Source organism: Sphaeramia orbicularis, chromosome 13 (assembly GCF_902148855.1).
Source record: "Sphaeramia orbicularis chromosome 13, fSphaOr1.1, whole genome shotgun sequence".
NCBI lineage: Eukaryota > Metazoa > Chordata > Actinopteri > Kurtiformes > Apogonidae > Sphaeramia > Sphaeramia orbicularis.
Window position 1 is genome coordinate 30,071,679 of NC_043969.1, and position 22,018 is coordinate 30,093,696.

The window sequence follows — 22,018 nt, forward strand, 5'->3', positions numbered from 1 at the left end:
TCAGTCTGCCTTAGGTGATTATCCAGAGGGACAAAAGGACAAAAGGATAGCCTGGCCTGGTGTAGTGCACAAATCAGGCATGTACGACAAGATGAGTGATGTTCTATCGTACCACCCCTGTTCCACATCCTGTGACAGTTCCAGAGTTCATCTATCAGTCTGTGCCATCACTGACAGTTTGGACCTGCGTGTTCTGCTTTCTATGGAACAGCTACAGATTGATGACCCTGTCACAGGTCAGAAACATGGATCCACAGGCTGACAAAGGTTAAAACACTAAAGGACAGGACTCTGCCACTCCATGACACTGTGTTGCTATGGTTGACCTCATAACACCATGTTTCTTCAGACTCTCCAGACTCTGAGACACTGCTACAGACAGAGAGAGAGAGAGAGAGAGAGAGAGAGAGAGAGAGAGAGAGAGAGTTAAAGGTGTACAAACTCTACTACAAAACTATACTAAAATACCTAACCTTAATTAACCCGGTTTGTTTTGTTATATGTCAAATAGTCAGTGTCATATTATTTCAATTTCAGTACTAGCTAATGTTAAAATGTTTGCACACACACACTTCTAATACTAATTCTGTCAGTCTGCCCCAGGGCAGCTGTGGCTGCAGATGTAGTTTACCACCACCAGAGGGAGAATGTGAGAGCGAATGAATAATGGGTCAATAATGTAAAGCGCTTTGGGTGTCTAGAAAGGCGCTATATAAATCCAATCCATTATTACTATATACCCTCCATGAGTGATTCTACTCTCATCATTCTGTACAGTTACTTAACAAATTTAGTTTAAAATGACCTGCTCCTTTCGTTTTGGTAATATTGTGGCGTGTTGGAGGAGCAGCTGGGGGAAGTTTCCCAGCATGGATTGGGGCAAAGTGGTTTGGGATAGTTTTATGTGTTTACAGTGTTCTGGGTTTAAAAGCAGTGTTATTCTTGTTAAATAGCAGACTTATGGTGTGTTTTACCCTTTTTGTTAGTTGTTTTCTTGTGGAATGATTATTTTTATTGAGTTTATTTTCTTGCACCATGAGCTAAGTTGCTCCTGTGTTCCATGATGTTCTGTAGTGTTTTGTAAATGGAATAAATAAAATCCTTGATATCTGATATGACACCTGCTCGCTACAATATGATTGCTGAATAAGAAAACAAAAGTTATAAGTTATTTTCTGCTCTACCTACCCACCTAATACATTATGAGTTGCTTTTGTTTCATTATATATATTCTCTCTGCTGTCAATCTCCAAAAATAAAGTAATTTATATGTATACTGTTTAGTGTACTGATACATAGTGTAGTGTTATAGCACAGAAATAGAAAAAAATAAAAAGCAAAACATCACAGCAAAGATAACTATGGTAGGTCTTGGGTCAACAGAGATGACATATCCTTTTTTCTTTTTTTTTTTTTTTTTTTTTTACCCAAAATATCATATAAATACCAGTGTCGGTTCCAGATTCTCAGTGAGATACATGTGATGCCAGCCAGTGCTTTTATATTCTCAGATGATATCATGTCCATACACATGTGGCCAGAACAGGGATGGGCACTTTTGCACCTGTTGTTGGTGGCATCTTTGTCGCAGGCTGAGGAGATGGTTTGTAAACTTAGGGAGGATCCTGAAAACCCTCACATATCTAAGGATGGAGATATTATGTTAGGAGGAATGTTCTCTTTTCACAGTAGCTGGAAAAACAGAGATGATACCTACATGCACAAACCACTGTCACTACAGTGCACAAGGTAAGGTCTATTTCAAATATATCTAAAGCATATCTAAATTAAATAACATAATAAATGGTTTGTACTTTCTTAGATATAAATATTATCAGCATTATTGATTTTTCTATTCATTATTCAGTTTCTTTAATTTTTATTAATGGAATTTGTCTGGATTTAGACTGAATTTCAGAGCTTTCCAGTATGCCCAAGCTGTGTTATTTTCCATAAAGGAGATTAATAACAGTACAGACCTGCTGCCAGGTATCAAACTAGGATGTAAGATTTATGATACCTGTGGATCCATTCCTAGAGCAGTGAGGATGGCACTGGCCATGGTTAATGGTAATGAAGAGGTGTTTGTTTCCTCTGATGCACCATGTACAAGACCAGCTGAAATACAGACTATTATGGGAGAGACATCTTCTTCTCTTTGCAGGGCTATAGCTACTGTCCTCGGTCCTTTCCATTTACCTATGGTAGGTCCAATTGTTGAAACTAAAAATTATTCATATTTGCAATTATTATAGAAACAGATCATACATTTTGTCACTGATATATCACATGTCATTCTTCTTCCTAGATCAGCCACTTTGCCACCTGTGCTTGTCTTAGTGATAAAGTCAAATACCCATCATTCCTCAGAACAATACCCAGTGACTACTATCAAAGCAGAGCCCTGGCCCAGCTGGTCAGATACTTTGGCTGGACTTGGGTGGGAGCTGTTAGAACTAATGCTGATTATGGCAACTATGGCATGGCCATATTCACTGAAGCTGCAGAACAGCTGGGGATCTGTCTGGAGTACTCTGTAGCGTTTTTTAGAACAGATCCACCAGAAAAAATAAGACAAATTATTAACATAATCAAGCATTCCACCTCCAAGGTGATTGTCACTTTTCTCTCACACATGGATCTGGATATTCTAATCCATGAATTCTCTCAGTACAATCTGACTGGATACCAGTGGGTTGGCACTGAGGCCTGGATATTTGATTCCCAAACTGCTGCTATGGACACACATCACATTCTGGATGGAGCTATAGGTCTGTTCATCCCCAAAGCACATGTCAGTGGAATGAAAGAGTTCATGTTGGATGTGAAGCCACTCAATTCATCTGGAAATGAATTGTTTACAGAATTCTGGGAAGGATTATTCAACTGTAAATTTAACCAGAGTGATTTATCCAATGAAAATGAGAAAGTATGTACTGGAGATGAAGATATAACTGAAATACACAACAGTTTCACTGATATGTCACTCATGCCCATCTTTAACAATGTCTATAAAGGAGTGTATGCTGTGGCCCATGCACTGCATAATATACTTGGCTGTAATGAAACATGCAACAGCAAAGTGCAGTTAAATCCATTCACGGTGAGTTCACTAATGAAGTCTTGAGAAACAGAACTGACATGAACACAAAACACCCACAACATGTGAGGTACAAAATTAAGAAAACTGAACTTTGCATTTGTAGATTTTACAACACATAAAAAATATTCGGTTCAAAACTAAGGAAGGAGATGAGGTTTACTTTAATGAGAATGGAGACCCTGCAGCAAAGTATGAAATAATTAACTGGCAGCCCACACAAAATGGTATTGTGGACTTTGTCACAGTTGGACTTTATGATGCTTCTTTACCTGCAGACAGACAGATGAATATAGAAAATAAAACCTTAATTTGGGCACAAAATTCATTGCAAGTAAGTTACTGCATGTTCCATTTGCACTTATTATTAAGTATAAATGTTATATTGCATACTAATAACTTCACTTTTATTAAATTTCTTTTATTTTTTTTTGATGGAGGTTCCTCTGTCAGTTTGCAGTGAGAAGTGTCCCCCAGGAACTCGCAAGGTTCTCCAGAAAGGAAAGCCTGTCTGCTGTTATGACTGCATACGATGTGCAGAAGGAGAATTCAGCAACATTACAGGTGTAGTTTTATTGTCTGAAAATTTTTTGTGTTTGGTCTAATGTAAAGACTGCATTAAGATTCACTTAAAATTAAGATGTATCATTTTGTCATAAATGAAAATGTCTATCAAAAACATAAACACTGAAAGCAAAGCATATGAATTAAGCAGCTGAGCATTAAGGGGAGGATTATGTAGATGTATTAAAAATTCCATTATTGCCATGCAAATTGGTGCATGCTATTCAATTAGATACATTTTGCTATGCAATTTAAGGGGTGTAAAGTAAATGCTAGGCTAACAATGACAGACTTCCAAAATCTGAAATTCTCTGTCAGCCATGTCATCCATGTCATCCATGTCAATAGAGTTGACTGACTGAGCTGATTCCAAACCCACATGATTATAATACATGTACATGATTTTTATACATTTGTACTCTATCTGTACATTATTTACTGCATCTGACACTTTTCAAAACAAAATTTAAGATTGAAGGTATGGAAACAAATCTTATTTTTATTTGGCAAACAGTGAAAATGTGTTGTTACTTTCCTATCATGATGAACCAGTGTTTGGGTAACTGTCCTATATGTTACCTGTTAAATATGTAACGTGACATCTGCCTCATGTAAAGAGTTGGAACTATGGATGTATGACAGTGTGATTTCTTTACAGATTCTATCACCTGTGAACGATGCCCTTCTGAATTCTGGTCTAATGAGAAAAGAGATGCCTGTGTGAAGATGGAGGCAGAGTTTCTGTCTTATGAGGAAATTATGGGATGCCTGCTCACTGCAGCATCTTTATTTGGAACATGCATGACTTGTCTTGTGGCATACATTTTCTTCAGATACAGGAAAACTCCTATTGTCAGGGCCAACAACGCTGAGCTGAGTTTCCTGCTGCTCTTCTCTTTAACCCTGTGTTTCCTGTGTTCTCTGACCTTCATTGGCCAACCATCTCAGTGGTCCTGCATGCTCCGTCACACAGCTTTCGGCATCACCTTCGTCCTCTGCATCTCTTGTGTTCTTGGTAAAACTATAGTGGTGTTAATGGCCTTCAGGGCTACACTTCCAGGCAGTAATGTGATGAAATGGTTTGGGCCTGTTCAACAGAGACTCAGTGTTGTGGGATTTACTCTTATACAGGTGTTGATTTGTATCCTCTGGTTAACCATTTCTCCTCCTTTTCCTTTTAAAAATTTCAGAGAGTTCAAAGATAAAATCATCATTGAGTGTGCTCTGGGCTCTGCTATCGGCTTCTGGGCTGTACTCGGGTACATTGGACTTTTAGCTTTGTTATGCTTTTTTCTTGCTTTTCTGGCTCGGAAGCTGCCTGACAACTTCAATGAAGCCAAATTTATAACCTTCAGCATGTTGATATTCTGTGCAGTCTGGATCACTTTTATCCCAGCTTATGTCAGCTCTCCAGGGAAGTTCAGTGTTGCAGTGGAAATATTTGCTATTCTGGCCTCTAGTTTTGGACTTCTCATTTGTATTTTTGCCCCAAAATGCTACATAATCTTATTAAAACCAGAGAAGAATACAAAAAAGAACATGATGGGGAAAGGGGCACCAAAGACATCATAATAGGTATTAGAAAATGTATAGTTTTAGTCTCATTGTCATTTCATGTGAATTTGATATTTTGTGTCAACCATTTATACTCCTCATGGGATTGTACTTTATACTGTATTCTGAAGCACAATCTATAAATAAAATTATAGTGGTGTCACTAGTGTTTCTGTATTTTTAAAAACTTTGAGATAATAATATTTGGTAATTAAAAAAAGGTAATACACTCTATGTTTATTCAAAGATTGAGAAACTTTACCTGTGAGATTTTTGGTCCATTCAAGGTCAACACTGTAAATGCTCCAGAAAAAAACATGGCATTAGTCCCCTCTCAGTCACATCAGGTTACAATAACTATCTGATGTGTCATATATTAACACAGTACACTGCAGTGCAGATACTCTATAATAGTAAAACCCTATAAAACGTTACCAGTTTTGTTAAAAAGATGCAAAGCTATTCTTATAATTGCAGACTCCAACCATCCAAACTATTGTATATGTCATCCAGATGGTTACATCATGAATACTGTACACAACAGGCTAAGAACACTGAAAAGTGTTCACAACTTAATTCATCCAGTGCTGCCTTTCTCAGATGGTGAAGAGACACAAGCCATTATTTTTATTTGTATTTGTTATTCTCACCCTTCCATTTGGTCATGTCATGTCAGAAATGTATCCAGTATAATGTTGTTGAGCATGTATGGCTAAATAGAGTAAATTTTTTATTGCGGCGAATTGGAATTAGGTTTTGGACTGTCTTCCGCCTCTACAGTTTATGTATGTGCACAAAAAAGGAAAAAAAAAGTACTTTAATGTACAACGTGAATGTATAATACACAAAATAGAAAACGCCACAACTAGGCTCGATAATACAATCAAGCATCATCCAATACACGCTTTGGAATTTGATATGGTCAACAGACCTTTTTCCACTCCCTAGTGCTACGAAGTATTGTATAAATAGCCGTGCCAGCTCCAGAACCAGTAAGGTGCGATGCCACCCAGTGGGTCAGCATCATCAGCTGGTATGGCATCCACGCAGACATGGACAGAGCAGGGTCGGGCACTTCTACAGCTGCTACTGTTAGTATCTTTGTTACAGGCTGAGGGGCTGGTTTGTAGACAGAGAGGAGATCCTGAAAATCCTCAACTGTCTAAGGATGGAGACATTATGTTGGGAGCAATCTTCTCCTTTCACAGCAGCTGGAACAACAGAGAGGATTCCTACATGCACAAACCACCACCACTACAGTGTACCAGGTAACTCATACCTCAGATTGGTTGAAGAAATGTCTATTATCTAGCTAAAAAAGAAAACGCTGTCAATGATAACATAAGATTGTTCTTTTTACTGCTGTTGTCTGGAATGTTAGTGTCATGAAATATTCCTATTGTCTATGGTGTGACCTGAGATTTTTTTGTTTATACACATATTATGTCTCAATTCAGATTGAACTTCAGGGGGTTCCAGTATTCACAGGCAATGATCTTTGCAATACAGGAGATTAATAACAGCACAGAAATATTACCTGGTATTTCCCTGGGATATGAAATTTATAATGGCTGTAGCTCTATTGCCAGAGGAGTGAAGGTGGCACTGACCTTAACTAATGGTAATGAAGAGAAATTTGTGCCATCTGAGATGTCGTGTACTAGACCTGCAAGTACAGGCCATTATAGGAGAAACATCCTCCTCTCCTTGCATGGCTATAGCTACTGTCATTGGAACTTTTCATATTCCTATGGTTTGTACAATTTTTAAAAATTACATTTTGATTTTTTACTCTCAGTTCTTGTAGCTGCTCTGGTCATATCTACCTTTTAACAGGTTTTGTACATTTAACACTTTTGTCTCACAATACACACCTGAATTTTTTTTTGTTTATATTCCTAGATCAGCCACTTTGCCACCTGTGCTTGTCTTAGTGATAAAGTCAAATACCCATCATTCCTCAGAACAATACCCAGTGACTACTATCAAAGCAGAGCCCTGGCCCAGCTGGTCAGATACTTTGGCTGGACTTGGGTGGGAGCTGTTAGAACCAATGATGATTATGGAAATAATGGAATGGCCACATTCACAGAAACTGCAGAACAGCTGGGGATCTGTCTGGAGTACTCTGTCGCCTTCTTTAGAGCTGATCCACCAGAGAAAATAAAACATATAGTTAACATAATTAAACATTCCACTTCCAAAGTGATAGTAACTTTCCTCGCCCCAACAGAGGTTTATTTACTAGTAAATGAGTTGGCTCAGCACAATCTGACTGGATACCAGTGGGTCGGTACTGAGGCCTGGATATTTGATTCCAAAACAGCAGTTAAAGACAAACATCACATTCTGGATGGAGCTATAGGTCTGTCCATCCCTGAAGCACATGTCAGTGGAATGAAAGAGTTCATGTTGGATGTGAAGCCACTCAATTCTTCTGGAAATGAATTATTCACAGAATTCTGGGAGACATTATTCAGCTGTAAATTCAAACAGACTAGTTTATCAGGCAATAATCAGAAAGAATGTACCGGAGATGAAGATATAACTGAAGTCCACAACAGTTTCACTGATATGTCACTCATGCCCATCTTTAACAATGTCTATAAAGGAGTGTATGCTGTGGCCCATGCACTGCATAATATACTTGGCTGTAATGAAACATGTGACAACAATGTGGCATTAGATCCATTCAAAGTGAGTCTTGAATAACATTTTTGACATTTAAAAAGCTTTGGACAAATTTAGTTGAATAGGTTGATAATATGAATGCTTTGCTAGCTTTTAAACCAGAACATCCAAACATATGTGGCAGATAACTATGTAAACTGTTTTCTGTCTTCATAGATTTTACAACATATAAGAAATATTCGGTTTACAACAAAAGAAGGAGATGAGGTTTACTTTAATGAGAATGGAGACCCTGCAGCAAAGTATGAAATAATCAACTGGCAGCCCACACAAAATGGTATTGTGGACTTTGTCACTGTTGGTCTTTATGATGCCTCCTTACCTGCAGACAGACAGATGAATATAGAAAATAAAATTATAACCTGGGCACAAAACTCAAAACTGGTAAGTCACTGTATGGTCACTGTAGTTTTAGCTGTGGTGTGACTGCATTTGTCATATTATATGTGAATGAATGCATGCATTTGGTTTGTAACGACATTGCTTTATTCGTTGTGGATTCTATTTAAGATTCTTCATGTATTTGCTGAATTTATCCAGGTACCATTATCGGTTTGTAGTGAGAAGTGTCCTCCAGGAACCCGAAAGGTTCTGCAGAAAGGAAAGCCAGTCTGCTGTTATGACTGTATACGATGTGCAGAAGGAGAATTCAACAACTTTACAGGTGTAGTGAAATTTAACCCTTTGTCTTAGAGTTTAAAGCAGATAGGAGGATATACTTGTATTATACTTGATTTCATTTTAATTTTTTTGTATGAGTATAACAGCATTAAAGTGATGATGTAGATGTTGACTGGAGTGAAGTAGATAGTGATGGTCTTCCACATTATAGTAAACATCAGGAATGAAATATAATTGTACATGTGTAACACATATTCAGTGTCATTCTTTTACAGATTCTATCACCTGTGAACGATGCCCTCCTGATTTCTGGTCTAATGAGAAAAGAGATGCCTGTGTGAAGAAAGAGACTGAGTTTCTGTCTTATGAGGAAATTATGGGATGTCTGCTCACTGCAGCATCTTTATTTGGAACATGCATGACTTGTCTTGTGGCATGCATTTTCTTCAGATACAGGAAAACTCCTATTGTCAGGGCCAACAACGCTGAGCTGAGTTTCCTGCTGCTCTTCTCTTTAACCCTGTGTTTCCTGTGTTCTCTGACCTTCATCGGACGTCCATCTCAGTGGTCCTGCATGCTCCGTCACACAGCTTTCGGCATCACCTTCGTCCTCTGCATCTCTTGTGTTCTTGGTAAAACTATAGTGGTGTTAATGGCCTTCAGGGCTACACTTCCAGGCAGTAATGTGATGAAATGGTTTGGGCCTGTTCAACAGAGACTCAGTGTTGTGGGATTTACTCTTATACAGGTGTTGATATGTATCCTCTGGTTAAACATTTCTCCTCCTTTTCCTTTTAGAAATTTCAAGCAATTTAACAACAAAATCATCATCGAGTGTGCTCTGGGCTCTGCTATAGGCTTCTGGGCTGTACTCGGGTACATTGGACTTTTAGCTTTGTTATGTTTCGTTCTTGCTTTTCTGGCTCGGAAGCTGCCTGATAACTTCAATGAAGCCAAATTTATAACCTTCAGCATGTTGATATTCTGTGCAGTCTGGATCACTTTTATCCCAGCTTATGTCAGCTCTCCAGGGAAGTTCAGTGTTGCAGTGGAAATATTTGCTATTCTGGCCTCTAGTTTTGGACTTCTCATTTGTATTTTTGCCCCAAAATGTTACATAATCATACTGAAACCAGAGAAGAATACAAAAAAGAGCATGATGGGTAAAGGAGGATCAAAATCATTTTAATATATTAAAAAAATATGCCTTAAAGCCCCATTATCAAAGTATAAATGATATTTTTTGTGATTTTTTTGTCTGGAAATTTTTTAATTACCTATTTCCTGTACTAATAGGTGGTCAGTGTGTAAGGACATTAGTGATAACCGGTCAAGTTAAAACAAGAACATGGAAAAGGTTATATTATGTAACTGTGGTCATTATAACATTGTAACCATATATAAAGCAAATACGTGAGAAATAAATGTGTGTTTATTAATAAGATAACTTAGCCGCTTTCAAAATATTTAATGCATGGAGGAAAATTAATATTATTATAAAAACAAAATGGACAGTTTGAGAGATTCAAAAACACGCAATAACTTGTTTGCTTCCCCCGGTCTCCTGAGGCCTGTTTTCAACAATGACAACTCCCCTCAAACATGTATAAAACCCGGTAGCCCCAGAGCCACGTTGGCCCAGCCTGCAGAGCAGAGTTATGTTCATGCCAGCACTCTTTGTTGTGGTGTCGCTCATAGAAAATGGAAACTCTGTCTGTCAACTGCAAGGCTCAGCACAACCACCAGAACTGGCCCAGGATGGGGACTTAATTATAGGAGGCATTTTTTCATTCAGAACAGGGCAAGATTATGTGGTTAACACATTTCAGAAAATTCCAGAAGTACGAAAGTGCAAAAAGTATGTATTGCTTCTTATCTAAGTTTTTGCACCTGGTTTTTATCTGTTTTTAATGTGTTTGGTTTCTGTTTTTTTATCATTTACTGTATGTAAAGTGTCTTTGAGTTCCATGAAAAACATTATACAATCAAAATGTATTATTATTATTATTATTATTATTATTATTAGATACTTAACATGTGTTTCTGTCTGTTTATATACATTTTTTGTGATGTTTAATGTGCTTGACACTAACACATTTATAAGAAAATTATTTTAACTCTGTCATCATTCCAGTTTCAATTTTAGAGAATTTAAATTTGCTCAAACAGTGATCTTTGCAATAAATGAGATCAACAATAACCCTGAGATGCTGTCTGATGTTAAACTTGGTTGGAGGATCTATGATAACTGTGGAACTATGGATATACTGAAAGCTGCACTGGCACTGGTGAGTGGACTGAGGAGAGAAATAAGAGATGTCAACTGCACTAAAAGTGAGACAGTGCAAGCCATCCTGGGACATTCAGGATCAACACCAACTATCAGTTTTGCCCGAGTGGTGGGAAGGTTTCATGTACCTGTGGTAAGTCGAAGTGTCTTTGAGTGTCCAAAAAGGTGCTATATAAGTGTGATGTATTATTATTATTATTATTATTATTATTATTATTATTATTATTATTATTATTATTATTATTATTATTATTAAGTCAGTGCAGAATAGAATATTTTAGCACAATGTTGTTTCATGTGTTCACTGTGTAAATACAAAATGCAGCTTTATAGTGTATACAAGAATGTTCAATTTTAATTGTTCTGTTTTCTTACAGATCAGTCATTTTGCCACCTGTGCCTGTCTAACCAACAGAAAAGAGTATCCTACTTTTTTTAGGACTATTGCTAGTGACTATTACCAGAGTAGAGCCCAAGCAAAGCTGATTCTGCACTTTGGTTGGACCTGGATTGGGACTGTAGCTGTAGATAACTATTACGGCCGCAACGGTGTAGTTGGATTTATCCAAGCTGCACAAGAATACGGGATCTGCATTGAATATTCAGAAGCATTTTCATCCTCAGATCCACCTGAACGCCTGCAGAAAATAGTAGAGATCATTAGACACGCTACCTCTAAGGTGATCATGGCTTTTATGTCTCACAGAGAGGTAAAGTTGCTGGCAGCAGAGTTGTATAAGCAGAATATTACAGGCCTGCAGTGGGTCGGCAGTGACGCCTGGATCACAGATCACTCTCTGACTGACAGTGAGGGGCACAGCGTCCTAGTGGGCTCCCTGGGGTTTGTTGTCACTAGAGCTTGGATCCCGGGATTGGAGGATCACCTCAGGAGTCTCCACCCCTCACAGTTCCCCAACAGCCAGTTTGTCAGAGATTTCTGGGAAGAAATGTTTGACTGCTCTTTGAATCAAACCACAAACACACAGAGAAAGCCATGCAGCGGCTCAGAGAGCTTGCAGAACGTTGAATCACAGTTTACTGACGTGTCTGAGCTGAGATTCACTTATAATGTTTATAAGTCTGTTTACGCTGTGGCCTATGCTCTTGACAACCTGTTTAAATGTGAGGATGGTAACGGGCCCTTTTTAAATGGAAGCTGTGCTGATAAGAAAAATATTCAGCCATGGCAGGTGAGAAGCTACCAGTAAAGGCCACAGAGTGATGACTGTCTGATCTGCTGTTCATACCAGTGTTCACTGTTTTCCCCTAGGTCCTACATTACCTCGACACAGTTGATTTTACTATGGAGGAGGGAGAAAGAGTGTTTTTTGACAGTAATGGAGACTCACCCGCAAGATATGAACTGGTTAATTTACAAATAACAAACGAAGGAACCATGGAAGGAGTAACAGTTGGAGTCTATGATGCGTCTTTTCCTGAAAGCCATCAGTTTATTATGAATGACATACCTGTAGTCTGGTCCAATGCAGCGGAGGTAAAACACATAATATTAGATTTGTGTGTAAACCCTGCTATAAATGTTACATTTTCATATCTGTCTTTGCTTTGTTTAATTGTAGAGAGTTCCAGTATCGGTCTGCAGTACAAGTTGTCGCCCAGGAACTCGTAAAGTCCTCCAGAAAGGAAGGCCCATCTGCTGTTATGACTGCTTACCTTGTCCATTAGGGCAGATTAGTAATTTAACAGGCATGTACAAACGTTTGAGAGAAATGCAATAAATATTACTACTACTGGTAATAATACTACTACTAATACTACTACTACTACTACTACTACTACTACTTCTACTACTACAACTACTACTACTACTACTACTACTACTACTAATAATAATAATAATAATAATAACAAAAGTAGAAATATTAGTTTTCTTTAGGTATTAAGTGCTTATACTTATTTTTCACTGTGTTTATGTTTCTTTTGCAGATTCAATACACTGTATGAAATGCCCATCAGAGTACTGGTCCAATAAGCACAGAGATGCCTGCATCCCCAAAGTGATTGAATTCCTGGCTTATGATGAAATCCTAGGTTATTTGTTAGCTTTATTTTCATTGCTTGGATTCTTTATTACTATGATCACAACACTTACCTTCTACTGCCACAGAGAAACTCCACTAGTACGAGCAAACAACTCAGAGCTGAGTTTCCTGCTGCTCTTCTCTTTAACCCTGTGTTTCCTGTGTTCTCTGACTTTCATCGGACGTCCATCTCAGTGGTCCTGCATGCTCCGTCACACAGCTTTCGGCATCACCTTCGTCCTCTGCATCTCTTGTGTTCTTGGTAAAACGATAGTGGTGTTAATGGCCTTCAGGGCTACACTTCCAGGCAGTAATGTGATGAAATGCTTTGGGCCTGTTCAACAGAGACTCAGTGTTGTGGCTGCTACACTTATACAGGTTGTTATTTGCATACTTTGGCTCACAATCAAGCCTCCATTTCCATTTAAGAATCTGTTGTACTATAAGGACAGAATCATCTTAGAATGTAATCTTGGCTCAGCAGTAGGTTTCTGGGCTGTGTTGGGTTATATTGGACTCCTGGCAATTTTATGTTTCATTCTTGCTTTTCTGGCTCGGAAGCTGCCTGATAACTTCAATGAAGCTAAACTCATCACCTTCAGTATGCTCATATTCTGTGCAGTCTGGATTGCTTTTGTCCCAGCTTATGTCAGCTCTCCTGGGAAATTCACCGTGGCTGTGGAGATATTTGCTATTCTGGCCTCAAGTTATGGACTACTTTTTTGCATTTTTATGCCAAAATGTTATATAATTCATTTCAGACCTGAACAAAACACTAAGAAACACATAATGGGAAAGTCTTCCCGTAGTGACACAACTCATTAACTTCAGTCAGTTCATCTGTTTTGTATGATAATCACCAATTTTAATGTGTGTGTTTTTGCTGCATCGGTTAATTCATAATCACGCTGTAATTTGCATGACTATATGCGTATCTCAATGTACCCTGGTGATTTTTTAAAATAAATGTTTAAGAGTATTTCAATTGTTTTGTCAGTGTTCACACAAATACCCTCTGCAGCTAAATATAGGAGGAATAATCAAGGAGAAATAATATAATATGACACGTGTATTCATACAGTGGTGGCCAAAACTATTAGAACACTAGGCATATTTGAGAGGTTTCATGTATATTTGTGTTTAAATAGCCATAGAACAAATCAATTATCTACAAATTCATTACGATGCTCTATAAATCATAGAACAGAGCCATCATACTGAGATTTAGGTGATTTTCCTTTCAAAAAAACCAAGCATGGCCTTTTTCACTGTCACATCATCATGTTCCTTCATAGAAGCCACATTCCTTGTTTTTCATTGTCAGGTGTGATTGTGGTTAGATTGATGGTGATGTAAGAGTCTTTGGCCACGGCTGTGTGATACTATTGAATGTACAAGGTTTATCCAGCTCATTATGTGAACATTAAAGTTAAAAGTGTATAAAATCAGTAGGAATCACTTCATCTGATATTTATTGTATAGCCATCTGCATCTTTTGTGAACTTTATGAAATGAAATTGTGCATTGGAGGCAAAAAAGAGTCAGTCATTTCAGATCTGTCAGGTGTTCTAATATTTTTGGTCACCAGTGTATATTTATATATTTTAGCAATGTGTGTCAGAAAACATCTATACATAGGATTAAATGACATGAACAATACAAACAAAAAAAAAGAAATGATACTGCTTCTACTACTACTACTACTACTACTACTACCACTACTACCACTACTACTACTACTACTACAACAAATAATAATAATAATAATAATAATAATAATAATAATAATAATAATAATAAGAAGAAGAAGAAGAAGAAGAAGAAGAAGAAGAAGAAGAAACAACAATAATAAATAGATTTATTAATACAGTAATTTATAGTATTTTGAAGACATATTCAATGGAAGGCTCATATTTTGTCAAATTTCTCAAATGCTAATTATACCGACATTTACATTTAGTGTATTGTGTTTATAAATGCATATTTCTCACATTTCCTCCTTTCCATATTGACTTTGGATAGGCGATTAACCGAGTTACACCAGAAATGATCAAAAGCTTTAGTAGTAAAATATATCTATTTTTATTTATTCCTTTGTTGTTGTTTTTTTTTTTTACTCTATTAGAATAGGGTGCTGAGCCTTAATAACCTATTGGGAAACTTTGCTGTTTTGTTAGTCTGAGTATGCTGTTATGACTGTACACAGGAGGCCTGGAATAGAATAAGGGAATGTGCCGAAAAAAATAAATGTTGGTTTCTTCCGATGTAGGCAAAGGTTGGGGATGAGAATTTATTATTCACAATGAAAACCAAACAGCTAATAACTATCATTAGTTCAGAACAAACTGATACAATTCATGATAGTATTAAAATGTGGTTCTGATTATACGTAAAAAAAAAAAAAAAAAAAGGCCTGTAGAGAACTCCCAAAAAGTCTCACATTTCCATATTGCAACATTTAACTGATAATTTAAAATATACAATGATGCAATACAGCCGAGGTTAAAGTCACATGTAAAAACAATACAGAAGAAAAACAGTAGAAGACAAATAAGCCCCCATCTGTTGTAATTATCATCTTATTACCCAGTGGAAATGACTTGTCTCTGGTGGGAAAAGCTTCTTGGGGCAAAACATACACACAACATTACAGCAGACTGCTTCAGCCTTCATCATAACAACATGAACATCAGCTGGTGCGTTGCCTCAAGCAGAACAACAGCATCTATGTTCATTTACAGCTACGTCACAACATGGTATTGTTAGGTTGAAAGTCAATTAACAGCATGTTTTGATCTGTGTGAGCTCACCTTTATTTATTAATTTATGTTTTTCTCTGTGAAACTTCAACTCCTATTCATGTTTCTCTCATCATTATTGCAATTATATTCACATAACTTTTGGGGCAGTATAATAGTAGATGAATAAATAGAAAATAATAAAATATTAGGCTTTCTTAAGATTATGAGTGCCTGATTCTGTTTAATATTTTTTAAGCTTTAAAGACTACATGAAGACCTTAAACCTCTTGTCCAAAGTGTAAACCCTGGATTTTACACAGTAAAGACATTATGATAAGAACTGTGGCCTAAGAGTCACCAGTGACCATTCACCAGTGCTTGAACGTCACAGATATGCCAAACATTAAAAATTGTGCTGCCCCCCAAAAAAATAACAAGTAAATTTTTCTTTGCATCGCCTTTAGTTTGGATGGGACTCATTCACTCTGGCATTATTTATGGCACACAATGCTTATACAATGTCACAATAAATGTCACAACATGTTTCTGCAGTACATTAATATTCCACCAAGATCTTGTGCTGATGATGTGAGAGTCGGGCTGTTGTGTAAAATCTTCTCAGGTTCTCAGTGGGGTTCTAGTCTGGACTCTCTGGTGGTCAGTCTAGCTTGATGAATCCGAATATTGGAATCTGTGTCATCAGGGAGGAATAAATCCTCTGATGTTCACACCTGGTCACTCAGTATATTCAGGTTCAGCTGACCCCTTTTTTTTTTCTGAATTTACACCTGACCAATTGATGCAACAAAGCATGATGGGTAATCACTTGACTGACTTCTCTTCTTACCCTGATGCACCCATCACACTGGTGCAGGGTCAGTCTGGACTTAACACCACATGACCCTTGTCCATTGAAACACAGTCTAATCTTAATGCTTAATGCTGTCTGTCAAAGAAGCAAACTTCACTGTGTCACAATGTGGTCACGTATGAAGAAACCAGAAGAACATTTGTACTATCAATGTAAGCAATACTGATCACTATACATGTTCAGGGTTCGATGTTTCATGATTCAACTTATGATAGTGTCAGTGCTTTTAACAGATCTGAGGCGGCCTTCAACATAATGGAGAAGAAACCAGATCAAGCTGATGCACAGTAGTGGAAGAATGCTTTTGGACACCAATAAATTTTACACAATCTCAAATATTATCATGAAATATTTGCAGTATTTTTTGTGTGTGTGTGTGTGTTTCAAAAGGTGTAGCAACATCAAACATACACATACAAATGCAAATTATGATGATGATGACGATGATGATGATGATTGTTATTGTTTAATGTTTACAAGAAAATTTAAGAAAACTAAATTCTTGACAGTTTCAACATGTCATGCCCTGGATGTGTTTCATTATCTTGCTGAAACATCAAATTTTGACCTCAATCGAACAGAGCATGTGCAGAAGGGATCATGTGGGTTTTGATGTTCCACATTACTTGGCAGAGTTTAATGACTTAAAAGTGATTCTTAATGCAATATATCACAAATGCATGGGGTATCAAAAAGCTTTTTTTTTTTTTCCACCACCATATTTGTATGATTTACACAGTAAGTTTAATCATACAAAATGTGGAAATGCCAGTAGAACATATACAGTATATGTTTTCAGCGTGCAGTACTAGATTACTGTATACACCACACCCCATTTCTTTCTCCCTGGGGTATGTATGTCCCTGCTTTACACTTTAAAGTAACAGGTTCATGGACATAAACCAGGTTATAAAAAAAACAGGGGGGTCAGTGTCGAAGAGGCGAGCCTGCAGAGAAGAGCGATGCTGCTGCTGAAGCTGGTCCTCCTGGTCCAGGTGATCCGGAAGGGAACACCCATGTGCCGGCTGCTGGGGAGGGCACAGCCGCCTGAAATGACCAAGGCTGGAGACTTCATCCTGGGTGGTATCTTCACCTTTCGTACCGGGTACAGAGGCAGGGTGCCTACCTTTCAGACCATACCCGACCCTCCAACGTGTAGACAGTAAGTATATTTGTTTAATGTAAATTTTTGTTCTGCAGTTTACAACATTGTTTAATGCATTATTGTCTGTTTCAATTCAGCATAAATACAAGAGAATTCAAATTTGCTCAGACCATGATCTTTGCAATTGAAGAAATAAACCAAAATCCTGCTATTCTCCCACACCATACACTGGGGTACAAGATATACAATGCTTGTGGGTTGACAAATATTATCAAATCTGCAATAGATTTAGCCAACGGTCAGAGGGAGATTATAGATCAGAGGAATTGTACAAAGGCTGAGACTGCACAGGCTGTACTGGGGCACTCTGGATCCACACCTACAATGGGATTTGCTCAGATTATCGGAAGGTTCTGGATCCCTGTGGTAAATATGTGTTTAACTGTTACTACAATACTGTAATTTGAATTAAAACACCCTAGGATATGTAACTTTCTCAGGTGGCTGCATCTTTTAGCATTTGTGAACTCTCAGAAACCTTTTCTAATGCTCTCTCCTTTTATTTGTTCTGCAAAGCTCAGCCATTTTGCAACCTGTACCTGCCTGAGCGACAGAAAGGAGTTTCCATCCTTTTTCAGGACTATCCCCAGTGACCTCCACCAAAGCAGAGCTCTGGCAAAGCTGGTCAAGCACTTCGGCTGGACATGGGTGGGGGCAATAAGTAATAAAAATGACTATGGTGTCAATGGTATCGCCTCTTTTATAAAAGCTGCACAAGAACAAGGGGTTTGCATAGAGTATTACCAAGCCTTTGAGCAAACAGGTCCCCTTGGAGAATTAGCAAAAGTAGTTGAAACTGTGAAGTACTCCAGCTCTAAAGTCATTGTGGCTTTTATGTCTCACAGAGAAATTAAAGTACTGGCAGCAGAGTTGTATAAGCAGAACATTACAGGACTGCAGTGGGTCGGAAGTGACGCTTGGATCACAGATCACTCTCTGACTGACAGTGAGGGACATAGCGTCCTGGTGGGCTCCATGGGCTTTGTTGTCAGCAGAGCCCGGATCCCGGGGTTGGAGGATCACCTCAGGGGACTCCACCCCTCACAGTTCCCTCACAGCCAGTTTTTCAGAGATTTCTGGGAAGGAGTGTTTGACTGCTCTTTGAACGAAGCAGAAAATATACAAAAAAAGCCATGCAGTGGCTCGGAAAGCTTCCAGAATGTCCACTTGCAATTTACAGATGTGTCCGAGTTGAGATTCACTAATAATGTTTATAAGTCAGTTTATGCAGTGGCCTATGCCCTCCACAATCTGACCACATGTGAAGAGGGGGGAGGTCCGTTCTTTAACGCAAGTTGTGCAAATACAGCACATATTCAACCATGGCAGGTGAGAAAAAAAACAGAGAGATAATAGACATTTTACAATCAGTGTACTTTAGATTTAACTTGAATCTACATCATGAAGTTGAACCCTTTTAACTTTCTCTACAGGTGCTGCATTATTTACAGAACATCAACTTCACAACAACTCAGGGAGAGAGGGTGACTTTTGACCAGAATGGAGATTCACCTGCGAGATATGAACTTGTAAATGTACAAAGTGCATCATCAGGAACCATACATGTTGCCACAGTTGGTGTTTTTGATGCCACTCTGCCTGATGAGAATCAAATTATATTAAATGATGTAGAAATAGTTTGGGGAGGAGGAGGAGGAGGACATACGGTACACATTTATATTTCGCTGTTTTCATATTTCTGGACAATCAGTCACAATGCCATACTTAATAATATTTCATAAGTTACATAAGGTACATTAGAAGACATTTGTGTGCTTATGTGGGGTTAATGTTGGAATCTGTGAGAAAAAAATTGTCTCAAGTACCTAAATCTATGATAACAGACATAACTAACTGGCTTCTATGTAGAGGATTTGTGTAACATTTTATGCAAAAACCCTGATTTCCTGTCAGGTTTTTCAGTGTTTCTTTTCTGCTTTTTTGTTGGTGCATAACCGTACAACACTGGATACTTTTAGCTTAGAAAGGCAGTCTACAGACTCCTACGAAAACCTCATGTAACCACACAAGCACATGCAAATCTAGAGAAGCTTTAGACATGTCTATGATTCATAAGACATTCCTACATGAGCTTCAAATGACATATGAGATACATAAAGTACATCTACCACACATTTGTGCATCAGGTGCCTGTCTCAGTGTGCAGTGAGAGCTGTCCCCCTGGAAGACGTAAAGTCCTGCAAAAACAAAAACCTATTTGCTGCTATGACTGTGTACTGTGTGCAGAAGGAGAAATCAGCAACATCACAGGTGGGAATAATAAATGAAGTACACAAACATAAATTCAAAACAGTTCTCTGATTATCTTGATGTCTAACTGGTGTCTTCTTATTGTTTCTTTTAAAAACAGACTCTGTGGAGTGTCTCAAATGTCCCATTGAATTTTGGCCCAACACACGAGGAGACACGTGCATTTTAAAAGAAATTGAATTTCTGTCTTTTGCAGAAATGATGGGAATCATTTTAACAGTTTTTTGTCTAATGGGAGCTTTTTTGACAACTATGATAGCGATAGTGTTCTTTCAGTTCAGGGAAACTCCTATTGTCAGGGCCAATAACTCAGAGCTGAGTTTCCTGCTGCTCTTCTCTTTGACCCTGTGTTTCCTGTGCTCTCTGACTTTCATCGGACGTCCATCTCAGTGGTCCTGCATGCTCCGTCACACAGCTTTCGGCATCACCTTCGTCCTCTGCATCTCTTGTGTTCTTGGTAAAACTATAGTGGTGTTAATGGCCTTCAGGGCTACACTTCCAGGCAGTAATGTGATGAAATGGTTTGGGCCTGTTCAACAGAGACTCAGTGTTGTGGCTTTTACTCTCGTACAGGTTGTTATTTGCATACTTTGGCTCACAATCAACCCTCCGTTTCCATTTAAGAATCTGTTGCACTATAAAGACAGAATCATCTTAGAATGTAGTCTTGGCTCAGCAGTAGGTTTCTGGGCTGTGTTGGGTTATATTGGACTCCTGGCAATTTTATGTTTCATTCTTGCTTTTCTGGCTCGGAAGCTGCCTGATAACTTCAACGAGGCTAAACTCATCACCTTCAGTATGCTCATATTCTGTGCAGTCTGGATCACCTTCATCCCAGCTTATGTCAGCTCTCCTGGGAAATTCACTGTAGCTGTGGAGATATTTGCTATTCTGGCTTCAAGTTATGGACTACTCTTCTGTTTATTTATTCCCAAGTGTTTTATTATTGTAATGAGACCAGAGCAAAATACTAAAAAGCATCTGATGGGCAAAACAACAAAAGATATTCAATATTAATATTTTTATCATTACTCCATTCAGTAAATACATGATCTACGTTATTATCAGAAGAACCTTTCTCTTGAAAAAACCCTAAAAATAAGATTACAAAATGTAAATAAGTGTTAATAACACAAAATAAGATAAAGGGCTTGTACTTGAATGAAATAATGTGAGCCCCATATTGTTTGTCAATGCATTAGCCTCTTGTCATAATATGTTCTGTGTATTGTTCTGTAAAGATGGTTAATAAAATAACCTCTAGATGGCAATGGCACCACAAGCAGGAATTTTTTATTATTACATATATATATATATATATATATATATATATATATATATATATATATATATATATATATTTTTTTTTTTTTTTTTTTTTTTTTTTTTTTTTTTTTTTTTTTTTTTTTTGTCATTTTTCTGTACATCTCTGTCTCATGCCTGACACCATCTGAACTTAACTGTGTGATATTTAGGGACTGGCTTTGGTCTTACAGGGTTGACCCATTTACTGGATCTATCTGTCATTTGAAGGGCTTCCCGTTCCTCAATTTAACCCATAAAGACCCAAACAGCCACTGGTGACCAAAAACATCTACTGATCTAACATGTTTATTAACTTCTGAACCATTAAACCTATAAATGACATGTGAATACTTGCTGTAAAATACAGTTTATCATCTTTTCATGGTCATCAGATATGACTCATTTGGATGTGCAGAGGCTCCGTAGTGAACGTGGAAACACCGTCATCTTCTACAACATTGATTCACTAGTAAAACCCATGGAATTTGATAAACGAGTGGTTGTAGACACGTGTTTCTACGTTTGGTTAGCGATATCTTTGCAGAAAAAGTCACTTTTTCTTGAGTTTTCTCCAATTCTGATATGATATTCTTCAACTTTAATCTGAGCTTTTATGAACATCATCATAATTGTCAAATTAAATAATGGTAAAATACCTGATTTTCACAACAAAAAAAAAAAAAACACTAAATGGAGAGGATAACATTATCATAAATAGTTACCAATCAATTAAGAAAAGTTAAATATAGAGAAAAAAAAATATTTTGGACCTGCCACGAAAGTAGCACTGGGTCTTTATGGGT

At 37.7% G+C, this 22,018-nt stretch overlaps 3 protein-coding genes and 1 pseudogene across 3 annotated transcripts; all 4 read left to right on the top strand.

Moving 5' to 3' along the window:
* Positions 1 to 79: 79 nt before the first annotated feature.
* LOC115431100 (extracellular calcium-sensing receptor-like) lies at positions 80 to 5,236 on the top strand. The gene is made up of 7 exons (XM_030151350.1): positions 80 to 236; positions 1,542 to 1,749; positions 1,907 to 2,204; positions 2,309 to 3,103; positions 3,207 to 3,434; positions 3,541 to 3,664; positions 4,323 to 5,236. Exons 1-7 carry the CDS (start codon positions 80 to 82, stop codon positions 5,234 to 5,236), a joined length of 2,724 nt encoding a protein of 907 aa, XP_030007210.1.
* Positions 5,237 to 6,382: 1,146 nt separating this feature from the next.
* LOC115431825 (extracellular calcium-sensing receptor-like) lies at positions 6,383 to 9,719 on the top strand. The gene is given in 7 exon segments (XM_030152477.1): positions 6,383 to 6,486; positions 6,676 to 6,888; positions 6,890 to 6,971; positions 7,121 to 7,915; positions 8,066 to 8,293; positions 8,450 to 8,573; positions 8,806 to 9,719. Coding segments are annotated over 7 exon segments (2,445 nt in total). The 5' UTR covers positions 6,383 to 6,397.
* Positions 9,720 to 10,037: 318 nt separating this feature from the next.
* LOC115431101 (extracellular calcium-sensing receptor-like) lies at positions 10,038 to 13,687 on the top strand (annotated as a pseudogene).
* A 3,806-nt stretch (positions 13,688 to 17,493) lies between these two features.
* LOC115431829 (extracellular calcium-sensing receptor-like) lies at positions 17,494 to 20,927 on the top strand. The gene is made up of 6 exons (XM_030152481.1): positions 17,494 to 17,636; positions 17,717 to 18,005; positions 18,156 to 18,968; positions 19,073 to 19,306; positions 19,787 to 19,910; positions 20,011 to 20,927. Exons 1-6 carry the CDS (start codon positions 17,527 to 17,529, stop codon positions 20,925 to 20,927), a joined length of 2,487 nt encoding a protein of 828 aa, XP_030008341.1. The 5' UTR covers positions 17,494 to 17,526.
* Positions 20,928 to 22,018: the final 1,091 nt, after the last annotated feature.

Coding starts and splice junctions, on each gene's coding strand:
- LOC115431100 (XM_030151350.1), top strand. CDS start 80: ATGTACGACAAGATGAGTGATGTTCTATCGTACCACCCCTGTTCCACA. Junction 237..1,541: donor GATTGATGACCCTGTCACAG/GTCAGAAACATG, acceptor ACATGTGGCCAG/AACAGGGATGGGCACTTTTG. Junction 2,205..2,308: donor GTCCTTTCCATTTACCTATG/GTAGGTCCAATT, acceptor TCTTCTTCCTAG/ATCAGCCACTTTGCCACCTG.
- LOC115431829 (XM_030152481.1), top strand. CDS start 17,527: ATGACCAAGGCTGGAGACTTCATCCTGGGTGGTATCTTCACCTTTCGT. Junction 17,637..17,716: donor GACCCTCCAACGTGTAGACA/GTAAGTATATTT, acceptor GTTTCAATTCAG/CATAAATACAAGAGAATTCA. Junction 18,969..19,072: donor CACATATTCAACCATGGCAG/GTGAGAAAAAAA, acceptor CTTTCTCTACAG/GTGCTGCATTATTTACAGAA.